This window comes from Hibiscus syriacus, unplaced genomic scaffold, assembly GCF_006381635.1.
Source record: "Hibiscus syriacus cultivar Baekdansim isolate YM2019G1 unplaced genomic scaffold, ASM638163v2 tig00000764_pilon, whole genome shotgun sequence".
Taxonomy (NCBI): domain Eukaryota; kingdom Viridiplantae; phylum Streptophyta; class Magnoliopsida; order Malvales; family Malvaceae; genus Hibiscus; species Hibiscus syriacus.
Window position 1 is genome coordinate 1,721,536 of NW_024061820.1, and position 14,906 is coordinate 1,736,441.

Consider the following 14,906-nt stretch of genomic DNA (forward strand, 5'->3'; position numbering starts at 1 on the left):
ATCGCAACGATACTGTAGACCATCGCAACGCGATTTTCAACTATCGCATTGCGAAAATGCAACGCGAATTTGCGATAATGGAGATCGCGTTGCGAATTAACGATCGCATTGTGATTTTGTTGGTCATTTTGGCAAATCCGGAAAAAGTTGGTTAAAATCGTATATTATATGGGATTTTTGGTCACTGAGGTTATTTTCTCATTAAAATATCGCATTTTTTAGCATTATAAAAAAGATCGTATTTAATATAAATACATCTGTGGATGCATACAGTTTTCATTGTATTTATATGTAATGATGAAATGAAAGTGACTCCACCCACCACCTTGAACGTCTCTTCAGCTAAACCCACATATGTATATAATATTGGCTGAGTACTCTAAAATTTGTTTTCTTCTTCCTTTTCTCTCAAAATGAAAGTGGGAATCTTTATCAGATTAGCCTTCCTATCTATTTAAATCAACTTTAGATTGGATAAGACTGGTTGTCTGTGACTTTTCATTTCTTTTCCTCTTGTGCCTTCTTTTTACCCCCGTCCAACATTACAGGTGACCAAAGCTTCTGATTTCATTTGTCTTCTTCTTCCCTTTGCTTTCCAGGTATATTTCTGGGTTTTATTTTCATGTCTTCTCTCAGTTTGCATGTTTGGTCCATTTTCTATTTAGGCTTTGTTTGTTAGGCATGCCTGTGATTGTTTATTGGATTCTTAATTTTATTGGTCTTAGATCATTTTAACTGATTCTAGATTCTTCATTTTGTGGTTTTGGAAACTGGATTATGATGTTCTTTGGCTCTTTCAATTTTGATCTAACAACTTTGTCTCTCAGCTGCTTAGTTTCTGCAGATTTATGGAGACACTCTCAACTTTGTCTTTGTAAATATATAGGGTATTTGAAGCTTTTATGAAGTGTTACCTTCTGGAAAACAAAAAGGAATGTATTAATCAGCAGAAGTTTAGTGTCTAAATTATTTTCATTGTAAGGCCTGTTGATAGGTTCAACATCTTGAAGCTAAAACTCAGGCTCTCATTGCCCTGTTACCATCACTTACTTTATAATTACGGATTAATCCTTATTGAGAATTATATAGGGTATGCAAAAAATTTGCAGTAATGAATTGTAAATTCGTTGACCGTGAAAGTTCTTTGAATTTGAAACCAGGACGAGGTTGTAGATTCTGGTTTCATCTGGTTTTGTATGTTCCTTGTGGCATTGGTTACTTGAGTTCTCTTGTGCTTCATGCAGGTACATAGGTAGATAACTATATATCAGTTTTATTGGGATAAAACTTTCTCGGTAATCGGTATCACTTGAATTGTTGATTGATGGGTTCAGAAGGGCCAGCAGCAGTAACTATCCATGTGACTGGTTTTAAGAAATTTCATGGAGTTTCAGAGAATCCAACTGATACCATTGTTAGTAATCTAAAAGAGTATACAAGAAAGAAAGGTTTGCCAAAGGGTGTTATTCTTGGCAGTTGTAGTGTTCTCGAGACTGCCGGACAAGGAGCTCTCACTCCACTGTATCGGACATTACAGTCTGCTTTAACAGGGAAGGATTCTCAATCTTCATGCTCTGAGAGAATTATCTGGGTTAGTTACTTGGCTTTCACTTTCTACTGTGTTCAAATTGCTTAATTTTCTTGCATGCATGTCAATTTCATGGCTGCCTTAGTAAATGATGGAAAGAAGAAAGAGCATCTCAGTCATGGTGTCGGAATTCTCTTATTCTAAGCACATTTGCAGAAATGGAAAATAAATAATCTATCAAATATTTCCTTTTAGCTTTGCAATAAAGCAGGCATGAGGGCTTTTCAACTAGCTGCTTTATGCATAACTCTAACATGCTCCTTTATTCTCAGTAAAGAGAATATGGGTAAAATCTCGTTTAAATTGATGCTGATAATGTGCCATCTTAAAGCCATGTTGAAAGTGAATGTTTGGTGATCATGTGATTGATCAATCTGGTAATCGTAGGTCAACCATTTTTTTCCTGCCATTTTCTTTTCTATCTTAAAGCATGTAAAGAGCTCCACTTGAAATAAATGGGGCCATTTTTTATGCATTATTCATTAGGGGAGTTTGCCAACAGAAACTATCTTGATAACCTGTCTTCAATGCAATCAACTTACAAATTCTGGACTCATTTTGTTGTCAATTCTGGAAATGTTTCTTCAGGTACATTTTGGAGTCAATAGCGGTGCAAGTAGATTCGCAATTGAGCATCAAGCTGTAAATGAAACTACTTTCCGTTGGCCCAATGAGATGGGATGGAAACCTCAGGTTAGATATATCTCATTTCCCCTTTCATGGTGCATATGCAACTTAAACTTTCATCCTATTGTTGAACTTTTATGTTGTTTGCAGAGAGAACCCATTGTGTCTGCTGATGGCGGAATTTCACGTGTATGAAAGGTAGTACAGCTGTCCCTATTGCCATGGTTAACATCTCATACGATACTATATTCCTTCATCTTTTTCCACCAACATTAAGGATTTTCCTCTGCTATATTTCTGTAGACTTCTCTTCCCGTTGGGGAAATCACAAAGGCCTTAGCAAAGATGGGATATGAGGTAATAGCATCAGACGATGGTGGACGGTTTGTGTGCAATTACGTGTACTACCACTCACTCCACTTTGCAGAGCAGAATGGGATCAAATCACTCTTTGTCCATGTCCCTCTCTTCTTGACCACAGACGAGGAGACCCAAATGAAATTCGCTGCTTCCTTGTTGGGGGTACTTGGTTCTCTGTGTTAGTTAACATACCGGTATCGACTTATCTTTATGTCCGGGAGTTGATACATATGTGAATGGAAAGAAAAATTGTATTTCAGCGGACAAATGTTATGGATTTCATTTTTTTTTCCTAATACTTGTTCCAATTGTACTTGAAAATTAGAATGTTGATGTTTATGTGAATAGATTCCCAGAATGTTGTGAAACTGTGTTCAATTTAAGCTCTTTGTTGTCTAACTGATGACTAAATGTTATGTGACTATATGTAATGATAACAAGAAAGAAGGCGATGGCATGCAAAAGAAGACGTATTAGCATTAGCATAAAATAAAAACATTATAACATCAGCCTTGTACGATGAAGAAAATACATCAGTAGTTATATGTGTGTCAAATGAGGGAAAAACAAACAACAAAGTAGTTTTATCCCCAATACACGAACGGAAGCGACGGAAGAACTCATTAAGTGACTTTTATAGTAAAAGAGATTGTTGTTCTCTTCAAAAAAACTTAAGTTTAAATAATTGTATTGAGTGACTTTAATAGTAAAAGAGAATGTTGTTCTCCTCAAGAAACTTAAGTTTAAGCAACTGTATTAAGTGATTTTAATAGTAAAAGAGAATGTTATTTTATTTAAGAAATTTAAGTTTAAACGATTGCGACTGCAAGGGATATATGCATTATCAATAGTCGTATGAGAACGGGTAGATGGTTTGTGTTTTGTGTCAGAGATCATTTTTTGGGTAAATTATATGTTTAGTACGTAAATTATTACTTTAGATCTATTTTAATACTTAAACTTTTAATTTTTTAAAAACCATATTTAAAGTTCCGTTTTTATTTCATTTAGCACCATGTTAAAACCTTAACGTTATTCTTTGGGGGAAAATTAAAGTATAAGTACTAAAACTAATATAATTTAGGTATTAAAACGTGTTAAGTTTTTAACGGACAAATACTAAAATAGAATAAAAATTAAATGTTAAGTATGATTTAAAAAAATAAAAGTTTAAATATTAAAACAGAAAAAAATAGTTTAGATATATAGGGATGGCAAACGGGTCCAGTTTCGTGGATTCCGCACCGCATCCGCTCCAATTGGAGCGGGGATGTGTATAATTTTAGCGGGTAGTGGGCGGGTGTGGATTTATAAAGTGGTACCCATCGTGGGTGGTGGGCGGGTAATGGGTTTGAGACATTACCCGCCCCGCATCTGCCCTCCCCGCATCCGCCCGCCCCACATCCGCCCGCCCAGCTAAAATATCTATTAAATTTTGGACCATTATGAATTTAGATGTAATTTTAGAGACTAATTTATAAATTTTAATATTGTATAATATATAACATATAATTTAACCAAATATTAAGGATATTTAGTCTTTAATCTGGTCTTTAATTAGGGAAATATTTGGCTCTTTGATTAAACCCATAATCTCACTAACCACGTCACTTTCCATGTTCTTTAGCCCATGCTGCCCATCCAAACACAAATTAGCCGTACTATATGCATTAACATCAAAAGCAGAAGTTTACATGTTCTTTAGCCCCTCAAAACCCATATTAGGCGCACTATGAGCATTAACATCGAAAGCAACTCAACAATCCAGCTCTGCGACTACATGCTACCTACAATTTGTCTCCATAACATTCGTAGAGCCACTCCTCTGACAAATTGAAGCATGCGTTGCTACCCCATCACGAACTGTCTAGGAACCAACTCCAACATCCCATTAGTTTGCTGTCAGGCGGGTCTAGATGGGTATGTCGCTAGTGGGTAGTGGGTGTAGGGATAGATTTGAAAATGTACCCGCGTGAGCGGGTGTGGATTTAAAAATTTGTACCCATCATGGGTAGTGGGCGGGTGGTGGATTGAAAAATATTAGGTGGGTATGGGGATGGGGGAGGGGGTATCTGCACCCGACCCGCTCGTTTGCCATCCCTAGATATATATATATATATATATATATATATATTTGAGTTTGTATTTTCAAGGAACGTGCAAAGAAATACTCTCGAATGCCGTAATTTGGGAAGGAGAAGGCATTCTTGGGAGTAGGAGCTGATTTGGGCAATTATCTATCCAAATTCCAAAGGGTAAATCTTTAACTACTCTCTTTTGCTTAGATTAGCTTGGAATGCTATTACGTAGCTCATTTGGATTAAAGAACAATAAATTCTTCGGTCATTCGAATAGTAAGGAGGATGAAGTTTTGAATTCCACTAAGAAATTAATTAGAAACAAACTGTATGCTAAAAGTATAGATATATCAGATTCTGTAAACATACAACTTTATATAGCATGATGTGTTCTTGATTGAGTATCGATTTTGTAAGATATTTTCCATTTTTTATAGCAAATTATTTCTTTCTTAGACATTTTTACTCAAAAATCACCAAAATATTAGTATTACATGTCAAGTACTGTTTCCCTAATTTAGAAACAAAGTGTAAGCTTGAAATATTTCCTCCTCAGAAAACACAACCTTCTTATTATAGACACTTTGAAAATATGAATGGATCATTCTTTTCAAGCCAGCCGGGTCATCAATCCTCCTCCCATCCTGAACCATCGAAAGCATTGAGTTACACCGCCTCCTAGCAGAAGCAAAGTTGTGGGAAAAAAAACTAGTGTCCCGATCACCCTCGATTTCTATAGCCAAGATCTTTCTTCCTTGATATAGCCTACATTTTAGGCTTCTTAATTCTGCCATAACAATTTGACTTTCCCCATTTTCCTGCAAATCCAATTCAACCTTACTGATTTCTTGTTCTAGCTCTTCAATTCCAGACTTAAAGGATTGCTTCTTCGACCAGCCTATCACAGCCCCTCTCTCATCAAACAATAACTTAGCAATCCTCTTGCTACCATTAGCAGAAGCTACCTCTTTAATCGCATCTTTAACGGCAGAGATAAAACTACTATCCTCCAACCAAAAATTAAAGCAACGATAAGGTTTTCGGTCCCAATTGATCTTAACCTTTTCTAACGCTACAGCATTGTGATCCGACAAGGATTTCGGCAGTAATTTCTGCCTTATTTTTAAAAGACGCGCCCGGGCATTGAAAAAATTGCATCCCGTGGCAGTGGCGAGGTGAGGAACGGTGGGCGCGCGCCTTTTGCACATTTCTGGAGCGGCGCAGGTGCGGGCGCTTCTGCGTCTTGCGTAGGTGGAGCGGTTAAAGTAAAAATAAATAAATGTTATACCATTTTTTATTTAATAATAAACGTGCCCAATCCTTTTAGCCCTACATCATTCACAATTTTTACCCAGTTCTCATTGGTTGTCTTTTCTTCTGATCCAGGTACGTCTCTCACCCTCTTTAAATATCTAATCTTTTTTTTTTTTTTTTCAAAATCTTTGAATCTTCTCTTCTGCAGTTGTCTTCTACTCTTCTCTTCTTCCCAAGCGACTGTTATTTTTCTTTTCCACCTAAACAACGCCTAATTTCTTAGATTTTTATTTGTTGATTGCAAATTTAATCAACTTGTTAATTATTTATTTGTTGAATATTTGATTTTTATTTATATTTGTTGAATATTGGGCTTTTTTAAATAAACGTTTTAGTGCAGAAAATATTTGTCTATATTATTTATATTTGTTGATTGTAGATTACAAATTCTTTATATTGTTTTTATTAAATTTAAAAATCGAGATTCGAGACCAAGGTGACAACCTTCGGTTTGGACTAATGTCACATTAGGTAATTAAGTTGACACAAAACCGATCTATTTGCAGTAAAGTCTCCTCGTTGGGCTTATACCTACATCAAATAGAACACAAAACTAAAATATAAAATAGACCTTATAAATCTTGGAACTTATGATATTTTTAAGTTTTTATTATATTTGTAATCTTGGAACACAAAGCTACAATACAAAACTAAAAGAAAATATGTTTTCACTAAATTTCAGTTTGTTTATATTGTTTATATTTGTTGATATCATATTATAGAACAATTATTAAACTTTTATTTATATTTGTTGAACATTGTTTATATTTTTTTAAAATTTCAGTTTGTTGAAAAATGGACTCAAAGACAGCTTTTACTGGTGGATCAACGGGTAATTTAGATTCGGTAAGAAAATATGAAAACCAAATCCTACAAATAAAAACATTTTACTTGTAAGTTTTGCGAAAAGGTTACTAAATGAGGGGCACAACGAATGAAACAACATTTGGTTGAACGATTCAAAAATGTAACTAAATGCTTTAAATGTCCCAAACATGTGAAGGAATAAGTGAAGAATTTTATGATGAAGAAGGCTGAGGCAAAGGCCTCAAATTTGATGATGTCCTAAGAATCTCTTCATGATGTCGATGATTATGATAGAGAAGAAGAAGAGATTGAGATATTGAACACAGGTGGCGACAATTCAAGTCAAAAGAGTGGGAAACAATTACCCAAAAAACTAAGGCTTAAGGGTTCAATGAATTTGTTTGTTTTATCTCTTAGAGCAAATCCGAACAAAGATGGAGGTATACATGCAAATTGTGCTAAACAATTAAGGGAGAAAACTTGTACGTCGATTGCTAGGCTTTTTTATGATGTCGAAATTGTATTCAATGCGGAAAATTATCCTAGCTTCAAGGAGATGTGTGAAAGTATTGGACAATTTGGTCCCGAATTAAAACCACCAAGTATGCACGAGCTTAGAGTCCCCTCTTTAAGAAAGAAGTGGATGACACCCAAAAGATTATGGAGGATCACAAAAAAGAATGGGCGCTAAAAGGGTATTCAATTTTATTGGACAGATGGCATAATTCGATGGCCCAAAAAGATATTGTGAACTTTCTTATTAACTATCCAAAGGGTTCGATGTTTATTAAATCTATGGATGTTTCAGAGATTGTGAAGGATTCCAACATGTTGTTTAAAGTGCTTGATGAAATGGTGGAGGAAGTAGGTGAGAAAATTGTGGTCCAAGTGGTAATGGATAATGCATCTAACTATGTCAAAGTCGGTAAGAATCTTAAATTATTTACTTTTTTCCTTTATATTTTTGTTATTCAAGTTACTTGATTATTGTTTTATTAACTTATAAGAAATTGTTAATGGCCGCAAGACCAAATCTCTATTGGACTACATGCACGGCGCATTTTATCGATTTAATGTTGGAGGATATTGGAGATATTCCAAAGGTGAAGAATGCACTGAAGAAGTGCATGTTCATGAATGGCTACATATATAATCACATTTCTCTTGTGAACATGATGAGGAGGTTCACAAATCAGAGAAATTTGCATAGGCCAACGGTTACTAGATTTGCGACATCTTTCATCATGCTTGCCCAATTCCATAAGCAAAGAAACAACTTGAGAAAGATGATTACTTTACAAGAATGAAATGAATCTAAGTGGCCAAAGGAAACATGATGGAAAAAGATGACATCCTATATTCTACAAGACACCTTTTGGAGGAATGTACTTTACGCGCTTAAGTTAACAGGACCTCTTGTAAAGGTTTTAAGAATGGTTGATGGAGAGAAGAAACCACCTATGGGGTACATTTACGAAGCCATGGATAGATCTAAGGAGGCTATTAATAAGAGCTTTGCAATGAAAGAGGAGAATTATAACAAAGCATTTGAATGTATCGATAAAAGATTGAATTGTCAACTTCACCAACCTTTGCATGCAGCCGGTTACTTTTTAAACCCAGAGCTCTTTTATGATAATTACAATACTTCGTCTTGTGAAGAATTTATGAGAGGTTTATATGAATGTATTGTAAGGTTGAATCCGTAGATTAAAATTCAAGACAAAATTAGTACATAATTAGAGATATATCGAAATGCCCAAGGCCATTTTGGTTTACAGATGGCTATTAGACAAAGAAAACTAAATCTCCATGTATTAACTTATAATATTTTGTCATTTTTGTTTTTTTAAATTATTAACTAATAAGTTTGTAATATTTTGCTTTTTTTACAATGGAGTGGTGGTTTGCATATGAAACTTCAACTGTAAACCTCCAAAATTTTACTATTAGAGTTCTTAGTCTCACTTGCAGTGCTATTGGTTGTGAAATGAATTATGGTGTCTTTCAGCTTGTAAGAAACTATCTTTTCATATTTATTCCTATCATAACATTTTATAAATCTTTTACTTAATAATTTATTTAAATTTTTACTTCTCGCAACTTCATACAAAGAAGAGAAACAGATTGACACAAGGTCGATTAAATGATTTAGTCTGAAACAGATTGACACAAGGTCGATTAAATGATTTAGTCTTTGTGAAATATGATCATGCTTTGAGACTTCGATATCAAAAGAAAGACACCATCGACCCTATTCTCTTGGAAGGTATTGATGAAAGGAATTAGTCGTTGCTTGGAAGAATGGAGAGCAACTCTTTTGATGATGAAGATGAATTTGTGTTTGATGAGAATGATGGTCTGATATGGGGTCAAGTTAGTAGACCTGCCGGAGCCCATGATCCTAGTTATTTGACTAGAGCATCAAGGCTCAAAGCCAAAACTTCTATACCATCTTCTAGATTTGATAAAGGAAAAGGTGCAACTACTAACTCTTCTCATAAAGTTTTGGTGCATGATGATGAAGATGAGATGGAAGAGGATATTGGTCAAAATAAATATTATGGAGGAGATGGTAGAGATAAGGGTTTTGATGAGTATGATTTAGAGTAGTGGAGTACTAGAGTGCTTAAGTATTTAATGTTTAAGTTATATTGTGTTGTGTGTCAAACAAAAAATTATAAACTTTAAGTCTTCAAGACTTTAACAATCATGTTTACTTTTTGTTTTTTTATTTTTCTTATATTTGAACTACGCTTTCATATTAATTTATGTTGTTAGTGTATGGTATTGAATATTTTAATATTTAAGTTCTCATAATATGAATATAATGTTATTTTTTGTACACAATATGTTATATAATTAATTTATAGGTTTTTTAGTACAAAAGTGTGCCTCGCCTATGAAATGCGCGCACCTTCGCCCTGCGTCTAGGCTCCAGGGACCCTTTGCGCCTTCGTGCGCCTTGCACCTTTTAAAATTAACACTTCTATGAGATCAAAGGGAAAATTGCTAAAAAATCATTAGAGACATTAAAATGACCCAACCTCACATTCGTCGCTTTGTCCCTATTACTAGACCAAGTGAAAGAACCCCTACCAAAGGCAAGTCAACCGAGGCACATTGCTGATAAAACTCCTAAAAATGCTAATTACCCTTAGATTTATGGAGACTCTGAGTTTCTCATCCGGATGAAAAATGCGTTAAACTCCCCCCACACCACATAATTGAATTGTTAATAATTAAATCATCCCTATCACAAAAAAACTCCTCATTCTCCCCTTCAACTGAAGGTCCATAAACATTTAGAAATCCGCATCTAGAAAACTTCCCCGGAATTGACTCAATTATAGCAGCATACCTTGTATTAATGATTCTAGATGCCTCCATAAAAAATTTTTGAATCCCAAATACAAAGGATACCTCCTGTTGTACTGTCGAACTACAAATCCATTCCAAGTCCCCTAAACCCCAAAGCCTCCTACAAATAAACACAAAAACCCCAATCAACTTTGTTTCCTATACAAAAACCATCTTCGCTTTAGTCTTGCAGATTAATTTATTCACAACCCTTATCTTTTCCACCATACCGAATCTTTGATGTTCCAAGTGACTATTGCAAAATCCATTTAAACCAAAAGAGAAACTTCAAATTGTGTGCCTCTCTCACAATCACAATGCCCTATTGAGTGCCTCCTCTAAAGCCTTTACTTTTCCTGACACTGCCTCTTTTCCACCTTTGAAAGAAACTTGCAACATATTACTAAGTTCCCATACCGCTTCAACCTCTTCTTGAATCTCATCATCAGACCCTTCTTCGTGCACTACTTGCCTTGGTTCATCCACTTCTTCAAGAGATTCACTAACAAGTCTTCTAACCACTCTTCTTATCATAACTCTTGACCCTGGGGTACCCCTTCTCTTATAAATCATAATCGACTCTGAAACTACAAGAAAAAAAATTTAGATTCGAGTTTAAAGAGAGAAGACTTTCTGGAACACACTCAACAGAACCCGAACACTGCTTTTAAGTTGCCTCCTCTACCAAAAAATTAACATATTCTTTTGGCCCTTAAAAGTCAGCACCATTAACATCCTAACAACCAACTTCAATCCATCAACTTCATCCCCATTCATATCCACAAATATCATTATAATTACTCGTCCCATATAAAGAAACACACTGGTCTATAGGCCCATCAACCAAGGGATTAGAATCTACCTCAACTGACAACATCTTACCACCATTTAATTTTTTTCGACAATACTCACTTAAACTTTCTATAGCCGAAACCCCTACCTCACTCCCGACACCCACATTAAAATTATTGCATCCACTTTGCACGAACAAGTTATCATCCTTCTCGATTCTGAGACTCATCGCCAACATGCCTCTAACCTTTTTGGAGACCGAAGCGTCACCAAAAAAAACATCCTCCAACCGAGGTTGACTCTTCGATGACACATCAACTCTCACCGGAGAACCGATCCCATTACCGAAACCATTATCAGCGCCAGCGATAGCATAGTCAGAAAAATCTTCTAGAGCCTAAACATCAATAAACTTCCCATTTTTCCACAAAACCAAATTTTGAGAATCCACACTCAGTCTCAGGAACCTCCACTTTGATAACAAAATCTCTCCCTTTAGACCAGATTCTAATCGACTCTAAAATATCGAACCTGCACGCCACCCTGACTACCATTCTTACCAAAGAAAAATCCTCCATTTCTCTTGTCGATTCCTCCAGTTCAACAAAAGATCCCCATTTGTTACCCGAGGCCGAAAAGAAATTATGATGCCATAGATGTAAGGAAACTCCAATCAAAACACAAGAGTAGAAGGTTGAAGCAAATCCAGACTTGTCGTAAATGGGAGCAATATGTTTTAACCATTAATCCCATCCATCCTCATTTATTTCCTAAGATTCCTCCAAATCCTCCATTAAACTAAACGTCAAGATACAAGAATTCTTCGAATTTCCCCATTTGGCAAGCTTGGCATTGATACCCTCTTCTTCTAGAGCTCTCTGCACTAGATCAAAATAAAATTCTCATGAATCATTCCTACTAATGAACTCTTTATCCATTCCACCTCCTCTGAAGAAATCTGAAACTCCAAAACATTGGACTCATTTTCCTTTTCCTCTGCCTTTTGATTTTTGCTAAAGTGTGGACCAACCATTACTTCTGCTCCCTGAACTTCTTTGAGCGGTTAACCACTTGCCTCATTTTTTTCCTTATAGAGCCTCTGCGTATGAGCTATAATCTTTTTTCTTTGGATATCCATACCTTTATGCTCTTTTGTTGATTCGCAAGCTCACTCTGCTTCTCCTCTAAGCCCACCATTCAATTAGCTTTTACACTCGCCAAAGACTGTCTAGGGAACATTGCTCTCGAGACCGAGATAGCTCTATAATCGATCTTAGCATTGTTCATCACCCTTATATAAGTCTGTTTCTGAGATTTTAGTGGCATGTGGTGAATATAAAAATTAGGACCCTAATAACAAATATTACAAAAGAATGAATTAAAGAATAATTAAGTGAAATGTAAAAAACATAATTTAAAAATGTCAATTTAGCATCACTGTTAGTTTTTTAACAATGAGTAACAAAAAAGAAACAAAATGTAATGTTAAATATGATTTTAAAGAAAAATAATAATTAAATGATCAAAATGAAAATAAAATAACAAGTGAGTGACTAAATAAATAATTTATTATTTTTAATTATATATAAATTTATAGTTTAGTTCCTGAGTAAGTGAGGCCTAGACGAGTGCCCCTTTCGCCCATGCTAAGGGATGGGCCTGCCCTTATACCATTCTCCAAATCATTCTTTGTAGCAAACCGAACAAAAACAAAGTTGAAATCCTTATACTTTGGATTCTTAATGTTTCTCGGATTGAAAGCTTGAACCACTCTCCCATACTGATTGAAAACTTCCCTCAAAGCACCACTCGACACTCTTTTGCTGAGATTATCTACGAAAGCCGTCCACTGTTCGCCGGACTGATAGCCCCTGTCCCCGAAATATCTTGATAGTTTAAAGGTTTGCCGAGGTTGGTATGATGCAGCATTGATTAGTGCTTGAGAAAAATGGGATGAAAAGAATGGCTCAGAAAATGATCACCCCAAAGTGTTCCCTGAGAAACAGTTTATCTCTTTGTCGCGATGAATATGAGTACACGAGAAAGTTATAAATAAATACTTTATGAATACCGCATTTATAGGGAACTCCAAAACATATGGCCCAAAGTACAAATACTTATTGTGTTCCAATATTCTTTTGTTGACCCTGACGAACTTGCATCCAGCGCTTTCTCGTGTTTGTTCTACAACATGGTGGTACAGATCTTGAAAGTTTTGAACTTGAGAATTTTAATGAAGCGCGAAGTGTATTGGCTCAGGTAAATCAAAGACTATTGTGATACGAAATACAAATTTGGAAAGCAATTTTCTAGTGAAAAAAATCAAGTCTTGCTTGATGGATTATTTTATCTGTTACTACCAGCTCACAGTGGACTTATCAATTGTCTGGCAGGTTACGGCCGCCCTGGCTGTGGGTGAAGCTGCATATGAGTTTGAACACCGTGACTTGCATTGGTCTGCTTGCTGTCACATTTTTTTATATAAAATTTTTGTCTTGGCTCTGATTGGTGATTAATGGTTTTTTCTCAATCTTTATAGGGGAAACATACTTTTGACCCGCAATGATTGTGTCTCTATGAAGTTTATTTTAGAGGGCAAACAAATATCCTTCAGGACATATGGATTATCGGTGTCGATAATTGATTTTACACCGTCAAGATTAAACACTGGTTAGGTTTCCTCTGTTTCTTTCTTTTATTCCTTCCCAAAATTTTGCTACATCAGAAGTTTCGTGAGAAAAAAAAAATTCTAATGGCTTTGGTGTACAGATGATTCCATACTATTTTTTGAATCTGTCAAAGGACCCTTATCTTTTCAGAGGCCCAAAAGGAGATACACAAGTAAGAAACAGAAACAAGCTATGAATCTCCATTCACGGTTACATTATAAAATGCATTCACATCCAATGTAGCAAAACTGATGCACTAATGAATTATGAAATGCGAAACATATAGAAAAATGGAGGAGGTTACAGAAGATTACTGGGAAGGAAGGTACTTTTCCAATCTCTTCACATCTGAGAATAAGCCACTTTGCTTGTTTCATCAATTCTAGCCTTGAACTGTTTTACTATCCACCCCCACCTTATTTTCATTGAATGAAATGAACCTTGCTTAGGTGGTGGCCTTCTTGTAAAACATCCGTTCTATTTCTTGGTTTTTCAGTTGCCATTAACAGTTCTTAATCTGTTGTAGTTTGCTTTAGGCTTCTTATTACTACTGTTTATTCAAGTGCTTAAGATGAAAGTAGTAGTGAATAGTGATCTTGTTCCCAACTAAAGCAAGTTAACTTGTACAATCAAGTTTCGGCTGTACAATCAACTCATGAATACCCTATACCATACACTAAATAAAGAAATTGATTAATCCATTGAAGTTTAAAAAAATGAGGGATTGCTAGCATTTTTTTCCCAGTTTCTCTTTGACATACTTTCGGTCCCTTTAATTAAACCACATATTTTTTTATAGTTGATTTTTGTTGCAGCACAGTTTTCCCAGAACAAGTGTTTTATGGTTGATATACTTGGTGGATATATTGCTGCTGAAAAAGAAATATGCAAGTGATTTTCATCCTATAATAGTTCAATGAAAAATGTCGCCAATCTGCGCTTTTTTGCATGGTTGATTATCGGAAAGAATCGTCGAGTCCTTGATGTCGTGTTTATTTGACAAAAATGGTGATTCGGGTACGATCTAAAAAGAATGAGAGAGACGTGGTCTTTGAAGAAGCGCCTGGACAAATACAATTCAGCTAAAGAAGCAATTTCCGATCCCTTCTTCGGGGATTTGCTCGTGAATGATTACTGCTTTTGAAGTGGATTTTAGGATGTATATAGACATGGATCTTAACTAACCACAACTGGACACACTTTATGGGTTAAAATGATTCCAAATGTTGTGTTTGGATGGCTATGCAAGGCAGGCTACTCGGGATACTATCGTCGTTATAAATGTATATATTAATATTTAACAAGCTATTT

The 14,906-nt window shown here is 35.4% G+C and overlaps 1 protein-coding gene and 2 pseudogenes across 1 annotated transcript; 2 read left to right on the plus strand and 1 right to left on the minus strand.

Moving 5' to 3' along the window:
• Positions 1-382: 382 nt before the first annotated feature.
• Positions 383-2,958, plus strand: LOC120216301 (annotated as a pseudogene).
• Positions 2,959-5,165: 2,207 nt separating this feature from the next.
• LOC120215049 lies at positions 5,166-5,861 on the minus strand. The gene has a single exon (XM_039212842.1). The coding sequence runs from the start codon at positions 5,859-5,861 to the stop codon at positions 5,166-5,168; it is 696 nt and encodes a 231-aa protein (XP_039068773.1).
• A 2,085-nt stretch (positions 5,862-7,946) lies between these two features.
• Positions 7,947-10,001, plus strand: LOC120215060 (annotated as a pseudogene).
• The last annotated feature ends 4,905 nt before the right edge of the window (positions 10,002-14,906 follow it).

Coding starts and splice junctions, on each gene's coding strand:
- LOC120215049 (XM_039212842.1), bottom strand. CDS start 5,861: ATGTGCAAAAGGCGCGCGCCCACCGTTCCTCACCTCGCCACTGCCACG.